The 20,181-nt window shown below is 42.5% G+C and overlaps 1 protein-coding gene and 1 non-coding gene across 2 annotated transcripts in view; one reads left to right on the plus strand and one right to left on the minus strand.

The window, feature by feature from the left end:
* Positions 1-20,181, plus strand: part of ABTB3 (ankyrin repeat and BTB domain containing 3) — a 275,713-nt gene that overhangs the window by 161,250 nt on the left and 94,282 nt on the right. Inside the window, exon 2 of the mRNA XM_063134567.1 lies at positions 15,737-15,886. Coding sequence (XP_062990637.1) covers positions 15,737-15,886 — 150 coding nt within the window. The remainder of the gene's footprint in view (positions 1-15,736; positions 15,887-20,181) is intronic.
* Positions 17,759-17,834, minus strand: TRNAG-UCC (transfer RNA glycine (anticodon UCC)). The gene has a single exon. It is a non-coding gene; the product is annotated as a tRNA-Gly (tRNA).

Below are 20,181 nucleotides of genomic sequence, written 5' to 3' on the forward strand. Positions count from 1 at the left end.
CATATGGCACACATACCATGGAAGAGACTGGAAAGAACTTTTTATCATCATGTGTGTGAACTGTCTTCTGTATTTTAGCTCACCCCTTCTGTTTTTGCAAGCTGTAAAAGAAAAACGGTGAGAGGTGGAAGTAGGCATAGAGTAATATGATTTAACTACTTTACAATCTAGCCACTTTACTGTTGTACTGCAGAGATTAATTCTGTAATTGTTGTTAATTGCTCTCAAGATGTATAGTGCTGTATGTGTGTGTTAAGCAGTGTTAATGCTGCTTCCTTTATTGTAGTCATACATCTCACTTTATGGGTCTTATTTTCAAGCAAGATATTTCATCCTCTCACCATAAAATGAAGGCACCAATGTACTTGTCAAATGCAAGTACTGTACCAATTTAAATTAACAAACTAACAAACTACAGAATTTTCCCAAAATGCACAGCTGTTCCTACCCTACCCCATGTCTAAAACAGAAAGAGCAAAAGTACTTCTTCTTCTTCTTCTTCTTCTTCTTCTTCTTCTTCTTCTTATTCTTATTCTTATTCTTATTCTTATTATTATTATTATTATTATTATTATTATTATTGGCAGAGTTGATTATGGTATAAGGTGATCCTACGTAACCATCTAGGAGCAAATTAAAAAGTAGCAATCTGCTGCAACAGCAAATGGTGGCTACTTTACCTTCAGTGAACATGTTTCAGCTGCGTGAGAATGTGGCATGGAGGTGGGGGCGCGTGGGTAAAGGAAGTGGCTAATATTCTATGAAGGCTTGGATAGGCCAGTAAAGGGCAGGAGATCCTAGCCAAATTGACAAGCGGATCCAGGGTTGAGAATGAACTACATTTGATTGCAGATCACCACATGCGAATATCCTACACACACACACTTCATGTTGTTCATACTCCAAACGTAGGCATGTGCAAGGTGTGTGCCGGATGTGCCCAGGCACACCCTAATTTCAAAAGCAATAAGTGCTGAATTGAGGAGGTCATTGAGTAGGGATCCAGAGAGGGATTTAGATGCAGTGGGAACAGTCCTCTCACTGCCCTCCAGAATGCTGTCGGGAGCTACTCTGCTGGGAGCCGTGCTTCAAAGAGGCCAGGAGGAGGGCCCCCGAAGGCTAAAATCACCTTGTAAGCCCCTCCGGAATGCAGTGTCACCACAAAGCCCCACCAATGCTGGGGCTTAAGGAGCATCTCCTCATTCCCAGCCCCCTGCAACAGACCTCCCATGGTCAGGCAAGCCAAATGCGGAGTAGGGCATCAGTGTCTAGAGTGTTTAATAAATAAATGAATAAAAATGCCCTTTATGATTTAGTATTCAATAAATGTTGCCTTTAAAAATGAAATTCCTGGGTGCACACCCTAATGAAATGTGCTACGCACGCCTGTGGCTCCAAATGGCACGCAGCTAGGATCAGCACACTGGATTCACATACGTTTCTATGCAAAGGTCACTTGTTGTATGTGAAGCAGCACTAACAGCATGGGTTCCATCTGATTTAATTGAGACTGGAATACATCTCGTTCAGTGAACCTCCATTCCAAGCACTGATCAGGCCTATACTGCCTGAAGCATTGCTATTAATCTAGTGTTAGATACTCCCAAGCCAATCACTGGGCCAACTTATGCCAGGGTCACAGTTGGTGCAGCTCATAAGGAATGGTGAAAAGCACTACACAATAGGCTCCCGTGCAGATATGTCTTAAGAGACAATGCAATGCTAAAGGGGAGCAGAAGGAAACTTTATACATCAGGACTAAGATAAAAGATATTAAATAGACATGTGAAAGTAAAACTTACTTTATTGCTTTGATGGAATTGTTACCACTGCATAAGCTGGTGTTGAAACTGAATAGTGGCATGTCTCTTTAGTCATGGGAATTGCTATCCATTACTAAACTAGCAGTGGTTGAATACATTATTCTCTCTCTCTCTCTCCCTCTCTCTCTCTCTCTCTCTCTCACACACACACACACACACACACACACTTTTGGATCCCAGCCTAGAATTCCTGATACTTGAAAAATATGACAACTATTGTAAAAGGGATCAGGGATCAGGGATGGGGGACATCAGGGATGGGGAACCTACAGGCTGTGGGCCAAATTTGGCCTGCTAGGCCAGCCCATCTAACCCATGCGGCCTCAAACAAGGCCCCTCTCCGAAGCCCCTCTCCAACTCAAAATGGAGAGGGTGGGAAAGTGTGTGATACAAAGCTGGCTGAGTCCCGAGTCCGCATGGGGAAGGCGAAGAAGGAGCAAAGTACATTCAGCCGGTGGGTCCAGGAGCCAGCTGCACCCTGACCTTCTGATGTGCAGAAAAGGGAAAGAATATCACCCTTGCTTTTATATTATTCGCTTTATAAATCTCCCATTTTATCATCTTTAAATGTGTGAGCAGTTCACCATGTGTGCGAAGAAGAAAAAAAGAGAGTGTTTTGCTGCCTCCTTATCCATCCTCTTTGTAATGGGTTCTTCTGCACTGACATTCCAGTTATGTGCCGCCGTAACACCACCTCAATCATAATTGCATTCATCCATGAAAAACGTTCACCCAGCATATTTCCCAGGGTTCAGGAGATATCTCAGAAAGTCTTTTTAACTCACTTTCCCCTTCACTCTTCTACCATTACCTATATTAATTGTATTCCCCCGCCCCTGCACAATACAGTCTTGGCATTTTTATCTACGTCTTGAAAATATGTTCCTTTTGTCGTTCGTTTGAAATGCATACTTAATGTCACTGTAATCAGCGAGGATTCTATAAAGAAATGTAGGCTGTTTCAACAGGATCCCCAAGGCTGTTGGCACTGTAGATGCCCCCCCCCCCGGCTATTCAAAGCAGCAGCAACAAAACAACCCTTTTTGTAATCCATCTACAGTGTTTCTCAAAGTTTTGATATCTTAGAAGCATGGTGGGTTTTTTCTATATCCAAACTGGAGGCAAATTTCACTCTTGTACTCAAAAAGATATATATTCATGTCCAGATGAAGGGGCAGGCATCTTCCTTGCAACAACGGTAGCCCAGTTAATATTACTTCCTCAACTCACCTTTGCCAATCAGGGCTTAGGGATGGGGGAGAATGTTTTGAATGGTGATGCTTCTGTGATTCTGCTGTGCCTTCAGCCATAACATGGTTGGCATAAGGGTGTGCTTTTCCTCTTTGGAATGATGTTGGCAGAGAAACATGCTGGCAGAGAAAGTGGGGAATCAATTCTGCATCAGGCACAGAATGGTGGATGGATCCACCATGGAGTGTTCGTTTTTCCAAGGCACATTTTTAGCCCTTCTCTAAACACAGGGTAGATCACTAACTATTAGGCAGTGGTATCATCTCCACCATCACAGTAGCTTAATTTTGGAAAGTTTGGGTTATCATGTACCCTGGAGATATATTAGGGCCATTGCTTAAAAACAAGATGAGTATCTTTTGTTGCATATATGCCCACTCTTTCCATTCACCACCTTAGACCTCGGTAGCTTTGCAGCAAGCAAAGTCAGGCAGAGTAAAGATGGAAGAATTTTGGCAGGCCAAAAGCAAGCCTTCCACAGGCAGAACTCAGACCAAAGGCTGCAAGCTTCCACACACTAAGATAAGGTCACCAGTACTGCACAGGATACTTCCTTAGACCTCCTAGTAGTTGGTTGGAAACTGAAGGCCTGGTGTTCCCAGAACAGTAGAGATCTCTGGAAAATACATGTGGTCATTGAACAATGTCATTTTCAAAGGCAGAGGCTTACTGATGGAGGAACAGTGGATCTTTGAGGAATATTTCAATGATTAGGAAGGCGGTTCAAGTTCAGGACCCCTCCATTTGCTTTCTCTGAAATTCTGCAAAAGAAGACAGTAATGTTCTACAAGGCAGGTAAAAATAGCATGCTGTAGTGTCTTGTGTACCTCTAAAAATAACTTCAGTGACACTTTTGTCTGCCAGTGGTCCTTATAGACAAGGATGAAAATAACCAGGGGGAAACTATTCGACAGAAGTTAGAAAAACTAAAATAGAAAGAGGTCTGTGATGTCCCAAATATAAATTCCCAGGTCTAATAATAGCCAGTAAATCACAATATTGGCCATATCTTTGAAGAGATTACAGAATATTCTGTATCTTTAAAGGTCAAGGTAATATTTGTACTTCAAATGGATAATTACTTCTTCACTGCACATTGTTAAACTATGGAATTTGCTACTACAAAAGGTAGTGATGGCCACCAGTTCTGATGGATTTAAAAGGGGATTACACAAACTCACGGAGGATAGGGCTAACAATGGTTTCTAGTCATGCTAGTTATAGATTACCTCCAGTATCACAGGCAATATGCCTTTGTATACCAGTTCCTGGGGAACATGAGTGAGAAGATGATTCTGCATTCTTGTCCTACTTGTGAGCATCCCTTTCGGGATCCATTTGGCCACTGTGTAAACAGAATACTGGACTAGATAAGTCTAATTCAGCAGATTTCTTTTTCTGACACCACCTTCCCCCCAAATGGGTGAGGCTAGTCAAGCTTATAGCTGAATTTGAAATGGAAAAAATTGTGTCCTGAGCATGCAAACTAGCTTTCATTCCACTGTGTCTGTCTTCAAGGGAGATATCGCGTTATAATGTATTTTGCATCTTACATACACCTCTTTAAAAACAGGTGCACAAAATTCTCCATTTCTCATGCAAAACATTAGGGCATCAGGAATAACTCAAAATACAGCTCTGGTGCTTTCACTGTATTATTTGTTCAGTGATGGAAGAAGAGTTTGTTTGTTTTTTATTATTTTCGTGCTAATGAGCAATTTATCTCCTTTCACTAATTAGTGCTTAGTTAGAATGGCAGTATGTTTGTGTCTTTGGACAGGATTCGAAATAAGGAGAGCTTGATTGATGTACTTGCTACTTTATTAATCAGAGATATGTCTGGATTTGTAGGATCCTTTCTACAGTGCAGGGTTTCAAAGGTTTGTCAATTAAAACACATTCCTGGAGCACCATGGTACATTTAAATTGACTGGGATGAAACGTCTGAATAACACATGTCCATAAACCGAGTCTTCTTTTTGCAATGGATGGAATTCACTTGCTGGGTGAATTTTAATGCATAAAAAGGGAAATAGGGGCATGCATTGTAACACAGACTGAGCTTTCTCTTCTGCTTGTGGTGATAAGTAAATACTATGTTTGTGCTGTTATGCAGCAAAAGAAACCCTATAGGTTTTGTCCTGCTGTGGGCATCTGTCTATGCAACTGTCAGCAGTGAGGAGCAGTGATGAAATCACTGTAGGGCAACCTTCCCAAACCTAATGCCCTCCATGCTGGCTGGAGGTTATGATTATTATTTATTACATTTCTATACTGTCCCATAGCCGAAGCTCTCTGGGCTATTTACATAAGATTAAAACAATTTAAAATGATATGCAAAATTTAACAGCATTTAACAACGTTAAGTTTGTGTTCTAGCGGAGCCCAGAATTGTTGTTTTTAAATGGATACTGTTGTTTTTATACTGTTGTTTTTATGTTTCTGATGGTTTTTAAATTTTGTATACTTTTTTTAATGTTTACTGTTTTTAACTTTTGTAAACCGCCCAGAGAGCTTTGGCTATGGGGCGGTATATAAATAAATAAATAAAATTGAAAACAATAAACATTCAGTATACACAAAAACATACATCTAAAAACAACTCTGAGCTGTTAATCAAACCTAAAAACATATCCGGGATCGGTTAAGCTCATCACATGCCTGAGAAAAGAGAAAAGTCTTGACCTGGAGTCAAAAAGATAGCAATGTTGGCACCAGATGGACCTTATTGGGGAGATCATTCTATAATTGGGGGGCCACTATGAAGAAGGCCCTCTCCCTTGTTGTCATCTTCCAAGCCTCCCTCGGAGTAGGAACCCAGAGGATGACCTTAGATGTTGAACATAGTATGTGGGTGTAGGTTCATGACGGGAAAGCATTCCATCAGCTATTCTGGTCCAGAGCCATATAAGATTTTATAGGTTAGAACCAGCACCTTGAATTGGACTCAGAAACATACAGGCAGCCAATGTAAGCGGGCCAGAGACGCCTGATGCCCTTCATGCTGGCTGGAGATGATGTTTGTGAAATGTCTAACCAGGGATGTATGTGAAATTCGTTTCTGTTCATTTTTTATCAGGATTTACCCAGTTCACACCTTTTCAACCAAGCATGGTCTTGGACGCAATTTGCTGTCAAAGTCCCGTACATTATAATGTGATTCACGGACCATTCAACAGCATGAGAATATTTTAAAAATGTGTATGAAAAAGAATGCATACTTTTGAAAAGTGCACACAAATATGCATTAATCCATGGGAGAAGAATGCGTACATTTCAAAGATGCGTGCAATTGATGTGTATATTTGGAAATATCCCCATGGATTTCCATGTAAAACAAACACAAAGCTCTCAATCTGATACAGATTCAAATCAGAACAGGTTTCAAGATGGAATTCAGAGAAGTTCAGCAAGTTTGAGTTTTGCTTATTCACACATCCCTAAGTCCAACACCAGGTTGGAGAAGGCTGCAGTAGGCAAATGGGTGGTAATAGTGATGGTGGTAGTAGTAGTAGTAGTAGTAGTAGTAGTACATGGGAATCTTTTGCTTTCCGCAAGAAGAACAATCAAAACATAATAATTTATGCCCAAATAACATGTAGATTAGACTGTTGTGACTGTATAGGACTGCCTTTTAATTGCATCCAGAAACTACAACTCGTGTGGAATTAAGTTACAGCATATTGAGTGGATGGTATAATACCAATTCTCCAACAATTGCTTTGGCTACCTGTGGATTTCCAGAACCAATTCAAAGTGCTGCTTTTAACCATTACAGTCCTAAAAGGTCTGTGTCCAGGACAGTTGAAGGTGTCCCTTCTCCCATGTAAACTTATCCACACATAAAGCCCTTCCTAAGAGTCATGCTCCTGGTGCCCTCACCATCGAAACTAGATTGGATGGAATTTGGAACAGGGCACGCTCAGTGCTGACACCAAAACTTTTAAACTCCCAATCTAAGAATATTCATTATTTTTGGAGCCATGCCAAAAGCTACGCTACAGTAGAGGGCCTTTGTGGCTTTTAAATGTGGCTGTGTTCCCCCGCCCCATGCAACTGATCGATAAGTATTAATTGCTGTTAGTTTGATTTATTATTTTTAGATTATGTGCCATACATCCAAACTCACTTGATAGTTAGTCAGCTTCTCCTTGAGTTGTTGTTTTCACTGTTTGGCCCATAAGCCAATCATGATAAACTAAGGCCTGTAATCTATGAGTTTCTCCCCACCCTCCAATAATTAGTGTTCTTGTTATCTTGTTATGTGGTTGTAGTCCTTTTTGTTGCCTGCATTTTTGACTATATTTCAAAATATAATTTCATGTAAAACAAAAACAACCAGTAAGTCACCTGGCAGCTTCTTGCAGAATCATCATCATCATCCAAAACCAAATGATTTTGAAGCTACATTAAAACATGTAGAAGACATGTAGTGTTTCTGCTCACAAACATCATGAGTACCTAAATGTAAGAAAATATTAATTTAGTTGAATGTAATTCTAAAAGCAGTAAAATGGGAATGTAAAAAAACCACAATTGAACTTTGGGGAGAGGGATGAATGTGTTATCCACAAAGCAGATGTCCTGGGACTGACTCCATAATTCTTCATCAGAAAAGTGAATTCCTCCTCAACTTGATGAATCTTAATTCCACAAACTCCTCTTACTGATGACTATTCATTAAAAGTCCCAGGAGTATATCCCAGGCAGGGAAAACACTGCAAGGCCAGTGGTGAAAGAAGGCTTTGAAAGGAGATCTACTCTCAGAGCCTACTTCCTGACGCCTGCCAGCCTCACCTCCCTCACTACAAGGAACACTGACTCACTGCAAGAAAACTTGTCAGAATACACATGAGGGCAGTCAAAAAGCAAGCTGAAGCCTTTTCAAAAGCAAGCTGAAACCTTTATCTGTGAGTAAGCAGACAGACTACAATTTGTGAATTCTTGGTCTAAAAATGATTGTATTGTAGGGAGTAGGACGGCCCTACTATTAGGCAGGGTAAGACAACTGCCTCAGGTGGCAGATGCTGGGGGCAGCAGAAGCAGCCTCCTCCTCCCCCCCCCCGGACTATTCCTCCTGATCCACTCCCCTCTGTTGCTCAGGTGTGGTAAAGGATGTCCTGCCATAACTATTGCTGAAGTAAGATTCAACTTCAGTGGGCTTCTGTGAATGGAATTGTGGTGAGGGTGAGGTCTTGGATAATGATTATGTAAAACATTTAAAAGCTACAAGTGTGTGTATGTCACCTGAGAAACCAGGTATGGTATAGTAGAGTACATTTCTCAGCACTCTTCATAACGTAGGACTCTATATACTAGTAACATCCTAAACTGCCTTTGCTGATAGTCAAGGATGCTATTATGGGAGTGATTAGCTTTGCCACAAAAAACGGTGCGGCAGGGAGAAGCTTTCAAATTATCCCCTTATCTACCTTCGTGGGGTTTGGGCTCTAGATCATCCAAACCCCAGTCCTCAGCACATATTTATTTAAAGCCAATAGGAGTGGGGCAACCATATGAAAAGGAGGACAGGGCTCCTGTATCTTTAACAGTTACATAGAAATGGGATTTTCAGCAGGTATTATTTGTATGCATGCAGCACCTGGTGAAATTCCCTCTTTATCACAACAGTTAAAGCTGCAGGAGCCCTGCCCTTTTTGTATCTGATCACTCTGGTATAGTTCCTGCAGCTTTAACTGTTGCGATGAAGAGAGAATTTCGCCAGGTGCTGCATGCATACAAATGACACCTGCTTAAATTCCTTTTTCTATGAAACTGTTAAAGATGCAGGAGCCCTGCCCTCCTTTTCATACAGTCACCTTCATAGGAACCCCCCCCTTTTTTAGCAACTACAAACAGAACAATATACTGCCACAATTACAAGCAGTTCCAGGTTTCTTTAATCAACTGTATGGCCAAAAGGGAAGAGATCAGGGTTTGTTTGCTTGTTCTTTAAGAGATTAGGGTTTGTTTGCTTGTTCTGGATTTGATGGGAAGTCTTTTTAATGTTGTATCTTACTCAGCTTACTGCTGTGTGCAACAGCGGGGTGGGGAGCAACATTATTTTCAAAATGTGGAGGTCAGCAGTTCAACGGTGTCATCCAGAAATGTTCTAAGTCATGCTTAGTCATTTGCTGGCTGAAAGGGCTTGACTTTCCTATGTTCTTGTTTTACCATCATCCCTGCCTTTTGATTCTAATAGCAGTTGGTTGCTAAACAGGAAATTGTCTACCACAGCTTCTGTGTAACCAAAGTAGGGGGGTTATAATAAAAATTAAAAAATAGTTTAACCAGTGCTTAGTGACGGGAAAGAGATGGAGTGGGGAAATTGATTCAGAAAGGAAAAGAGGAAGGGAAATCTACATTTGTGCAAAAATAAAAGTACAAGTGTAGCCAAGTTGTAACAACATGTCAAAAAAGCATCATTCAAGATAGTTGTTCCCTAAAATTATATATCCATTTGCCCCCATTGACTCATGTGTTGGCTCAGTGCAAATGTCTAAACAGGCATAGGGTTGTGTCTTGCTGATCTCTAAGGGCACAATCCTATGCCTGTTTAGATAGAAAAAAAAGTCGTACAACTTCCAGCATTCCTTAACTAGCATGGCGGGCTGGGGAATGCTGGGAGTTGTAGGACTTTTTTCTGTCTAAACAGGCATAGGATTGCTCCCCAAGTGTATTTATTTATTTATTATTTATTTATTTAGAATATTTATATACCGCTCCTCATTGAAAAATTTAAGAGATTGAGAATGGGCCACAAATTCCCCACATTTCCCCTTCCTCCTTTCCTGTCTGAATCAATTTCCTCCCACTCCATTTATTTCCCATCACTAAGCAATGGTTAAACTAGGGACTGAAAACATAATTTAAAGGGAATTTGTAAATTATGATTTCAGCTAAATCTAGTTTGCCGTGACTGTGGTTTGAATCTGTGTAAAGGTAATGCAAAGCATAAGTAATATAAGTGGGGAGGCATTGCTCCAGAGACAGGAAATGGAGGGTGAGTTTGCATATGTGCCCAGTTTGCAAAATATGACTTATAGGAATTCACTGTGTTACATCTGCACTGAACCTTTAATAGAATGTCTAGTTGAGGCTTGATATCTAGCTTAATTCTCTCTTTAATATTTAACAATATGCTGTATATTGAATAAATCTAGACATTCTTACCTTTATCCTTGCTTTGGTAACCTCACATTTGGATTACAGCAATGTTTTATACATGGGGCTGTCTTTGAAATCTGTCTGGAAACTTCAGCTGGTCCAAAATAGGGCAGCAAGATTGTTAACGGGGGATGGGGGACTGTGCGATATAATCCTATTATCTCAGTGCTTTACCATCTGCACTGGCTTCAGCTCCCATCAGTTTCAGGCAGCATGGCCCAGTGGTCAGGAATGCTGGTAAACTGTACTCCAAAACATGTAGAGGGCACCAGATTGAGGAGGGCTGCTTAGGAACATAAAGCAGCCATTTTGTTCCTAAAATTATTTTACGTATCAAGTTTGCTCATAAAATTATCATTTCATTCTAAAAAATTTAAAAGTAAACTCAGTTAATAATTATTGTCACAGTGGTTTATAACTACATTAAATGACTGCTAGGGTGACCATATGAAAAAGAGGACAGGGCTCCTGTATCTTTTACAGTTCTAGAGAAAAGGCAGTTTCAGCAGGCATCATTGGTATGCATGCAGCACCTGGTAAAATTCCCTCTTCATCACAACAGTTAAAGCTGCAGGACCTCTACCAGAGGGACCAGATACAAAAGCGAGCAGGGCTCCTGCAGCATTAAGTGTTGTGCTGAAGAAGGAATTTCACCAGGTGCTGCATGCATACCAATGATGCCTGCTGAAATTGCCTTTTTTTCTATGCAAGAGCGAGCCAAGTCCCCTGGCAAGAGTGAACAAAGCAACAGCTGCTGCTCAAGTCCAACCAGCAGAACTTGCAGTGGCTGATGGAATATCAGTGGGAGGACTGAGAGAGAGAAGGCAGAGGATGTGTCACTCAAACACACCATTGACTAATAGTCAACTTTACGCTGGCCTTAATCCACACCATGGTTGATTATATTCATGTCATGTGGGGCATAATCCCTCAATAATCAACCATGGAGTTGACTATTAACCGCATCATTGACTATTGTGTTGTCCAAATGCCACTGTCTCTAAATATGGACATCCCATTTTGCTAACATGGCTCATAGCCATTACTAAGCAAATGTTCTGCTGGTAAGCCATGTCACTATTCCTAGAGAGAACTCAAATCTACTGGGCGTTACTGAAGCCTATTACTAGCATTACATGTGGGCAGTGAGTCCACCAGCCTTGGAGAAAACTGAACAACTGGGCTCAGTGTATGTTGCCCAGATGTGTACCATTGTGTGGAGAAGAAGGAATGAGGCTAAACGGATACATGAGGAAGCATACAACACTGAGAAATGGGGCATCAGAAAGAAAGGGCATTTATTTGCATAATTTTCTAGTGACACTTCAGGACAAATTCTTCAGTTAGACTTTATAGAGATGTTGCACAGGAATCTTTGATTCAGAATGACAAGTCAAAAACATGCCAGTAATAGCCAGGAAAACAGAAAATGCATCTTGCATATTCAGACTATGGAAGCCTGAGATGTCAACCTACTTGTCAGATTAAACTGTGCAATTGAAGCATAAAAAATATACAACTCATTAAGATGGTATTGAAATAAGAAAAGTCCTTGAACTGAGAGCGGGCATATGCAGTGATCACTTCTCCAGGGTTGCTTGTTTTCAATTACAATAGGTCATTTCCAATCATAACATTTTCTAAAGAGAACTAATATAGCCTTACATTTTTAATAGATGTGGGTTCACATCTTTTTGAACTTCTGTGTTTATCCCACAAATGTTCTTGCTTTCATCTGTAAAAACAAAAAGGGGGCTAAAAGATGACTTCTCAAGAACTGATTCACACAATCACGTAAACTTCTTTCAATCTGGGCAGCTGTTTCTTGTCCCCCAAACAGACTAGGTGTCAGGGATCGACAAATGTTGGCTCAGTTTACTAGCCTGTCATTATTGCTAGTTGCAACCAACACACTCCTCCCTCTGGTTGGGGCATGCTAGGAGTTTTAGGCCTTTACACTGTCTAAACATGCATAGGATTGAGCCCTTAATAATGTAGTCCATCGGTGAATTAACTTAATGCTTTTTCCTTTGTTACACTTGCAGGCAGTTCCCAGGCTCCCCTTGGGGGCAGAACTCATGACCGACAGCCATAATTTGTTGTGGCCACTGAGAGGGTTGTGAACAGGGTGAACTGGTCACGGGAAACATGTGCCTCCACAAGTGAAAGCCACCACCTTGCATGCCACGAGTGAGAGACAGACCCCACACGGCTCATGACATGGAAACCAGCATTTTGCACTCATGGCAGCCAGCTCCCATGACCAGTACATGATGCGTGAAGTTCGTAATAAAGAGAGCTAATGGTCCCTTCTTAAGTCCCTGTTCAGAAGACACCTTAAACCATGGCTTTAACCATGGTGGTTAAGCCAGAAAGCTGGGCTGTGTTCAGAAGACACCTTAAACCACAGCTTTAACCATGGTGAATAAAGCAAAAAGCCTTATTCACTGTGGTTAAAGCCATGGTTTAAGATGTCTTCTGAACATGGCCCTGCTTTCTGGCCTAACCACCATGGTTTAAGATGTCTTCTGAATGGACCCATAAACATGGCAACAGAGAGCCAGTGTACATAATCAGCAGCTGTGCTTGGTGTATGTGTTGCTGCACTGCATGGCCCTAGACTGCATGGGGAAGATGGCTGAGAAACTATAATGGTTATTGGACTGATTTTTGATTGGAACTGGGCTAGAATTGAATGCCTTTGAGAACTCGCTAAGGATTGCATCAGTGAATTCGTCACAGCTGTTTTGAATTGTATAGTTACATGCACAGTTGACTCTAGACACAAGACGTCTATATTTATACTCATTTTAAATATGTTTGGTTAGCATTTTTGTGGTTATATATATTTAGGTATACCCTTTATTGTAGCATTTCTATATATGTAATTATTGTTACACCCTCTTTTTTTGCAATGCACAAGCATGCACATAATCACGCTTCCTTTGCTCTTCAGCAAAAACCAACAACTATGAGTCTTGCGGCACCATAAAGATTAACAATGTATTATAAGCTTTTGTGGACTACAGTCTGTGTACTGTAGCCCATGAACTTTTCTACGCCATAATAATAAATTTGTTAATATTTAAGGTGCCCCTAGACTCTGCTGTTTCACAGGGTACCTTTCTACACGGAGGTCACCTTTCTCCCACAGAATAATGTAACAGCTAGCTCAGCCTTTCCCAGCATGGCTGGGAATGATGGACATTGTAGTCCAACACATCTGGAGGCCACTACATTGGGGAAGGCTGAATTTGACGAAGCAGGCTTAACTGCTGCCTTCTGTGAATGTGTCCTGAAACGTATTTCCCACAATTCCCTGGCAGCCCCCAGAATTCTGTGTCTCCTGCGCAGGGGTTCCTTCCCGACAGACAAAACTGTGTCAGAGTGGTTCCCTGGAGGCAGGATTTTTGGAAACCACTGCAGTACGTGATGATGAATTTTTGGAGTGGCTGGACATAACTAGGACAGTCAGCAACTTAGCAAGTGGCTGCTCATTCAGTTCTGGGTAACTGCCTTGGGGGTTCTGATCAACTCAGCAGCACAGGCCCTAACTCTTTATCTTTTGCTAACAGTGTGGTAGTAACAGCTATGCAGGAGCATTGAGAGCTCTGCTTTATTCCCAGAGGTATACACACTGCAAATATCACAAGAGAGGCCGACTTTCTCCCAGGCCGCAGTATTGGCATTCTCATCAGAGAAAGGGCAAGTATTTATGGACTAGGGAAAATGAATTGCTCCTCTGATCAAGAACAAGATTGGAATACAGGGAGAAGAGGGGGAGAAAGGAACTGGTCTTTCACGGCTTCTGGGTGTATAGTTAGGCTTCTTTTTGCAGCTATGAAACTTGAGAGCAGTGCATAGATTTCTGTTTGCTCATTCACTCACTTACCGACCACATTTTTATCTCACCTTGTAACTGAAACGTTCACTCCACAGCACTCTACATCAGGGACAGGGAACCGGTGGCCCTCCAGATGTTGTCGGACTCCAAAACTCACATCAACTCCAGCCAGCTTGGCCAATGGTCAGAGATGATGGGTGATGTAGTGCAAGCATCTGGAGAGCCAAAGTTCCGCCCTATCCCACCCCATTCTACATGTATTCCTAAGATGTTACTTGTTAGGAAAGTAGCCAGAAGGCATGGATCTTTGTAATTTGAATGGACAGACACATCTTATGTGCATGTACCAGTGTCTTCTAAATTCGTACCAGCATGTACCAATTTGTATTGCTAATTAGTGATCCATGTAACCAAAGTTACACTATAAATTTCCAGCACGGGGCCCTGGTCTGGATTGGGACCACAATGGGGGGAAAGGGTTAAAGCTCCCTATCCCCATACTAAGGCTCTAATCTGGATCAGGAGCCCTGCGCTTATGCTAGAGTAGAAAAAAAGAAAGAACAAAAGTCGTAGCTGCTTGTGACATCTTTAAAATAATTTCTGCTTTGGCCCTTAGGAACACATTCATGAGAAATAATGGGAGAGACTGGGAAGGGGCCCTTGGTGTGGTGAAAGAGCACATACTTTGCACACAGCTCTCAGGTTCAGTTCCTGACAGCTCTGGTTTAAAAAGGGTCCTAGGCAGCAGGGCTGGGGGATATCCTAGAGAGCCACTGGCAGGCAGAGCAGCCAGTGTTGGGCTGGATGGAGTGATGTTTGGACTCAGGCTCTGTCTAGATGACACGCTAAGCCATGGTGGTTAAGTATTTTGAGCTAAACATTATGGTTTAGGGTGTCGTGTGAACCGTTCCTAACCATGGGCCGAATCTACACCAAACAGGATATTCTACTATGAAAGCGGTATATAAAAGGCAGGAGCCACACTACTGCTTTATAGCAGTATGGACGTGCACTGACAACTCTTGGGGCCCATTGACACATACCATATAATGCTTTCATACCACTTTCATAGGCCTTAGCTAGACTTAAGGTTTATCCAGGGATTGTCCCGGGGTCATCCCTGTTCATGTAAATGACACACAGGGGATCCTGGGAACAGGCAGGGACGACCCCGGGACGATCCCAGGATAAACCTTAGGTCTAGCTAAGGCCATAGTGTTATATCCTGCTTGGTGTAGATGTGTCATGGGCCCCAACAGTTGTCAGTGCACTTCAGTACCACTATAAAGCAGTCGTATAGATCCTGCAGTTGCACTTCCATACTGCTGTAACGCAGTTGTGCGGCTCCTGCCTTTTATGTACCGCTTCCATACCGCTTTCATAGTGTTATATCCTGCTTCCTGTAGATGAGCCCATAACTACGGGTTAAGCATGCTCACTAACCATTTGCTGCAAAAGGCTTAGCAGCTTAACCATGGCTTAGCGTGTTGTCTGAACAGGCCCTCTGTGTGTACAGCAACTTCAGCTAAAGGCTACTTCGAACAGCCTTTAGAAACATCCTTTAACAGAAATAAAATTAAAAGCTGCAATTGCTTGGCTTTTAAAATAGCGTTGACCATTCTTCCTTCCTTTCCTCTCTTTTTTACTCTAGGTGTTCCTTGCTTGCCAGAAAGTCTGAATCTTCACAAAGACCAGCAAAGGTCAAATAAGCCGGGGGAAGTCCAGATGTTCAGCCAATCAGAGTTACGGACCATCGAGCAGTCGTTACTTGCGACGCGTGTGGGAAGCATTGCAGAGCTGAGTAAGTGCATCAAATAATTCCTAACCTTTCCCTCCTTTAGTTTTATAAGCAATTACGTCCCGCTTTACGCAGAAAAAACGCAGCAGGGGGTCGCGGAGGGAGCTTCCTGTGGCAAGGAGACCGCGAGCAACTTTATACTCTGCTGGCAAAGTGGTTTGGAAGACAAGCTTGAGTAACGGTTAACCACTTTGCAACATAAGAAGGTAAAAAAAAAACCACCCTTGGATGAAGCTAGGCCATTTAAATTTGTCCTTCAGTTCGCTAAAATAGTAGGGGCTAAGTGAACATTAGAAAGCACATTTTTGAAGCTTATGGGATGGAAATGTCACTGGAGTGTGTAATCTGGAGTGAGACACAGTGGGTGGGGAAAAGGTTACATGTCTACATTCTGGTTTTAAATTAACCTCTCCCAAAGCCACTTTTCACTTTTAAATAGTTTTATTGTGATTTTTATCAGGGGCCAGGATAGGATGTTTATTTGGGTTTCCTATCATGTAGCTTTGTCACCAGGGGCTTCTGGGAAAGGAAAATGGCAGCCCTTAGCTGTCCATTGCCAGGAGGTAGCAGTGAACTTTCCTGCACATTTAGCCTCTCCCCCTGGAAAAAAATAATTGTCAAAATGCCCCATCAGAAAAATAAATAAATAAATCACTGCCTGAAGAGCATTTTTGTTCAGTCCCATAGAACTCCCACCAACTAAAAAATAGAACAGCGTTTTCACATCTCTGCATAAACAGAAGCAAGATGGGATATCTGTCTAGCTTTTCACCCAGCCCTACTGCTCCTTCTAATTGTCATTGAAGGACTTTTAAAGACTCCCTTCATCACTGAGCCACCTATCTGCCGATGTGCTGATTCTACATTTCTTAAAATAGGCAAATGAATCGGCATGTTCTGTCAAAAGCTCCCACTGTCTCCTGAAATACTGTTAATAGCACTGCTGTTCAATCAGAAATATTCAGAACGCATTTACAGGCTCTGCGTTCTTGGAGTTTTTGTTCCTTGGGGCATGTTAATCAAACGGCACCAAAGACCTGGGCAGCGGGTGGTGGTGGGTTAGGACACTTCTTTTCCTTCCATCTTGTGTCCTTCAACTGGGGCTGCCTCTTTTTGAACTGGCTGTGCTGCCGTGCCTTTAACCTCAGCCTGAAACAAGGACAATTTAGCAGGTGATGCTTTTCCTGGCCTGGCAATGAATGATAGAATTACAGGAAAAAGCAGTCCCTGTTTAATTTCTGCATGCCAGGCTGCTGTTAAAGAGCAGAGGAGCAGGGCCTATACCTCATTTCAGAGCCCTCCATGACCTTATCCCTACACTCTTATATCCCTCTACATCCCTGCCCATAACTTTTGTTCCTCCAGCTCCACCATCTTAAGTCTTCTGCTCCCTCAAAAGACTCCACCTTTTCTCCCTTGCTGCCCCAAGTGCTTGGAAGAGCCTCCCAGAACACCTGCTTGATGCTATGTCTCTAACATCTTTAAACTCCACTTTCTCCATGAAGCATTTCGCTCTGCAACATCGGAACACAGGAAGCTCCCTTCTACTGAGACATATTGGACCCATTCAGAAGGCGCCTTAAACCATGGCTTTAACCAAGGTGGTTAAGTCAGAAAGCCAGGCTGTGTTCAGAAGACGCCTTAAACCACAGCTTTAACCATGGTGAATAAAGCAAAAAGCCTTATTCACCGAGGTTAAAGCCATAGTTTAAGTTGTCTTCTGAACATGGCCTGGCTTTCTGGCTTAACCACCATGGTTAAAGCCATGGTTTAAGGTGTCTTCTGAACGGACCTCTAGTCAGTCCATCTAGCCCATCTAGTCTGTCTGGCAGCAGCTCTTCAGGGTTTCAGGCAGGATTCTTTCCTAGCCCTACCTGGCAAAGCCAGGGATTGAACCTGGGACCTTCTGCATGGAAAGCAAGCGCTTTACCACTGAGCTATGGTCCCTCCCCTAATGACCTACTTTCCATGTTGTACTTTAACTCAGCCTGTAACCAAGCCTATGCACGTGCAACTGAAACAACTGCATATTGCACCCGTATTCCCCTGCCTCCCTTTCCTCTGTTGTTCTTCCTGTGTTGGAGCTATTGAACCCTGTTCAGCCTGAGGACTGAATTCCGTTTCAAGCAAAACACTCGGGGGCTACATCCCAGTGGTGGTTGGGGCTAGAGGCAAAAGGAGCAGGGCCCCAAATGCCAACCTATATTAGCTTAAAGCTATTACTGACAGTAACTAGGCCTTAAGAGAGCCATTTCAGCCTTTTAAGATGGGGCAGGGTCGGGGATATCTGGAAAACATCCAAGTGATTGGTGCAGAATATCTGGAAAACATTCAAGTGATTGGTGGTCGAGGGAAAGGCGAGGGGCTTAGGGAAGGGGGCGTAGCCCTCTGAGGAACCCCAGAGGGTTGGATTGGACCTCCAGTGGGACAGAATCCCTCTGCCTCCAGGCCTAGGATCCTGCGCCCCTGCCCTGTGTCAGATCGCGAGCTCTGTGTGGCAGGGACCCATCATCTTGTACATGCTGAAGTACCATGCATATTGAGGGTGCAATAGAAATAAAATAAATAATTACAGTGAAGCCTTCCCTTGAACAGCTTATATCATGAGTGGGTGTAGAGAGAGGGCTGAAGTGTGAAAGAGAAGGCGTAGGAGGGATCGAAGATCTCCCAGTTCATAGGTTGACAGGCCAGGAGACTCTCTTTTCCACTTCCTCTTCCAAGAATATTGCTTGATGATAGTCAGCCTTCAAGTTCAACCTGCAATTTTATTTTATGCATGTTTTTATTTTATGCATTTCTCAGATGCTTTTCAGATAGATAAGCTCTCAATGCGAGTTACCAAAAAAAAATGCTACGAAGTTCACATATTCCTTTTATGTTAAGTAGCACAATGGAGGATGACTGCACTTCAGCAACATCACTAGAACGTTTTTATATATTTTATGCTACGCTTGTGAACCTTCCAGAGAGCTTTGGCTATTGGCTGGTATAGAAATGAAATAAATGGATGGATGGATGGATGGATGGATGGATGGATGGATGGATGGATAAATAAATAAATATTGACTTGCCATTAAAAGATCCTGGTTCCTGTGGAAGATGGTAGAACATGGTAAGCCATAGAGCCTCAGTGTTTCTGCCTAGGCAGCAGAGATGAGAGGGAGGAGTGGTGAGTTCAGCTTCAGCGACCATGAGGCTGCTTAAGTATTACTTATTTTACAAATGTCTATGCAGCACCTTCCTTACACAGATCCCAGGGTGGTGTATATAACATCATAAAAACAAAGCAGTGTACAACTATAAAATTTAAACAACAAAACGAAGGTGCAAAACTTGGGGCTGATCTACACCAAGCAAGATATTCCACTATGAAAGTGGGATGAAAGCGGTATATAAAAGGCAGGAGCCACACGACTGCTTTATAGTGGTATTGAAGTGCACTGACAACTGTTGGGGCCCATTGACACATACCATGTACTGCTTTCATACCGCTATATCCTGCTTGGTGTGGCTCCCGCCTTTCATATACTGCTTTCATACCGCTTTCATAGTGCAATATTCGGCTTGGTGTAGATGAGCCCCCTGTCATCTCTGAGCCTTACCCTGTCTCCTCTTCAGTGCAGAGCTTTTCTCAGTTCTCTTAGCAGCTTTGGAAAGAAAGGCAGGACGCACATTTTCGAGTGAATGAATGACTGGTTGGCAGAGCCTGGTTTGTTTCTGTCTAGCAGAAGTAGCAGACGGCGCTTCCTTGCTGCATTCACAGATTACATCAGATCACTTCAACAAGATGTTTAACCTGGGTTTGGAAACAAAAGTGCCTGCCTGAGGATGATTGGCACTTTCCAGCATCCTCCTTGACAAGCACTTTTCATGTCCATTTAGGACCATTTCCAAAGTAATGTTGTTTCTCAGAATAAGGCTATCACTTCTAGAGAAATGCACATAATAAGGCATCCTATTGGGATGCAGGCTCTGGGGAGGAATGTGTTTTCTTTCACTGGGGAAACGCCAGAAGCTGAACAACATGTTCAGAAATACCACCTTGCAGAACTGTCCTGGGGGCTGTACCACTGAAAATTGTAGGTGAGAGACCACATTGCTGAATGTTTCCCCTGTAGTAAACAAATTCCCTGCACATGGAAAATGAATATATTGGAGGAGAAAGTTCTAGTCTACCCTTCTTACTACATATGCAGAACTTTTTTCTTTTTTTTTAATGTGAGGGAACGTTCACTTATGTGATTCCTTCGCCGACAGGCTGCAGCGGTGCAGTCCAGGAAGAGTTATGCCAAGTGAGG

This window comes from Elgaria multicarinata, chromosome 9 (assembly GCF_023053635.1).
Source record: "Elgaria multicarinata webbii isolate HBS135686 ecotype San Diego chromosome 9, rElgMul1.1.pri, whole genome shotgun sequence".
Lineage (NCBI taxonomy): Eukaryota > Metazoa > Chordata > Lepidosauria > Squamata > Anguidae > Elgaria > Elgaria multicarinata.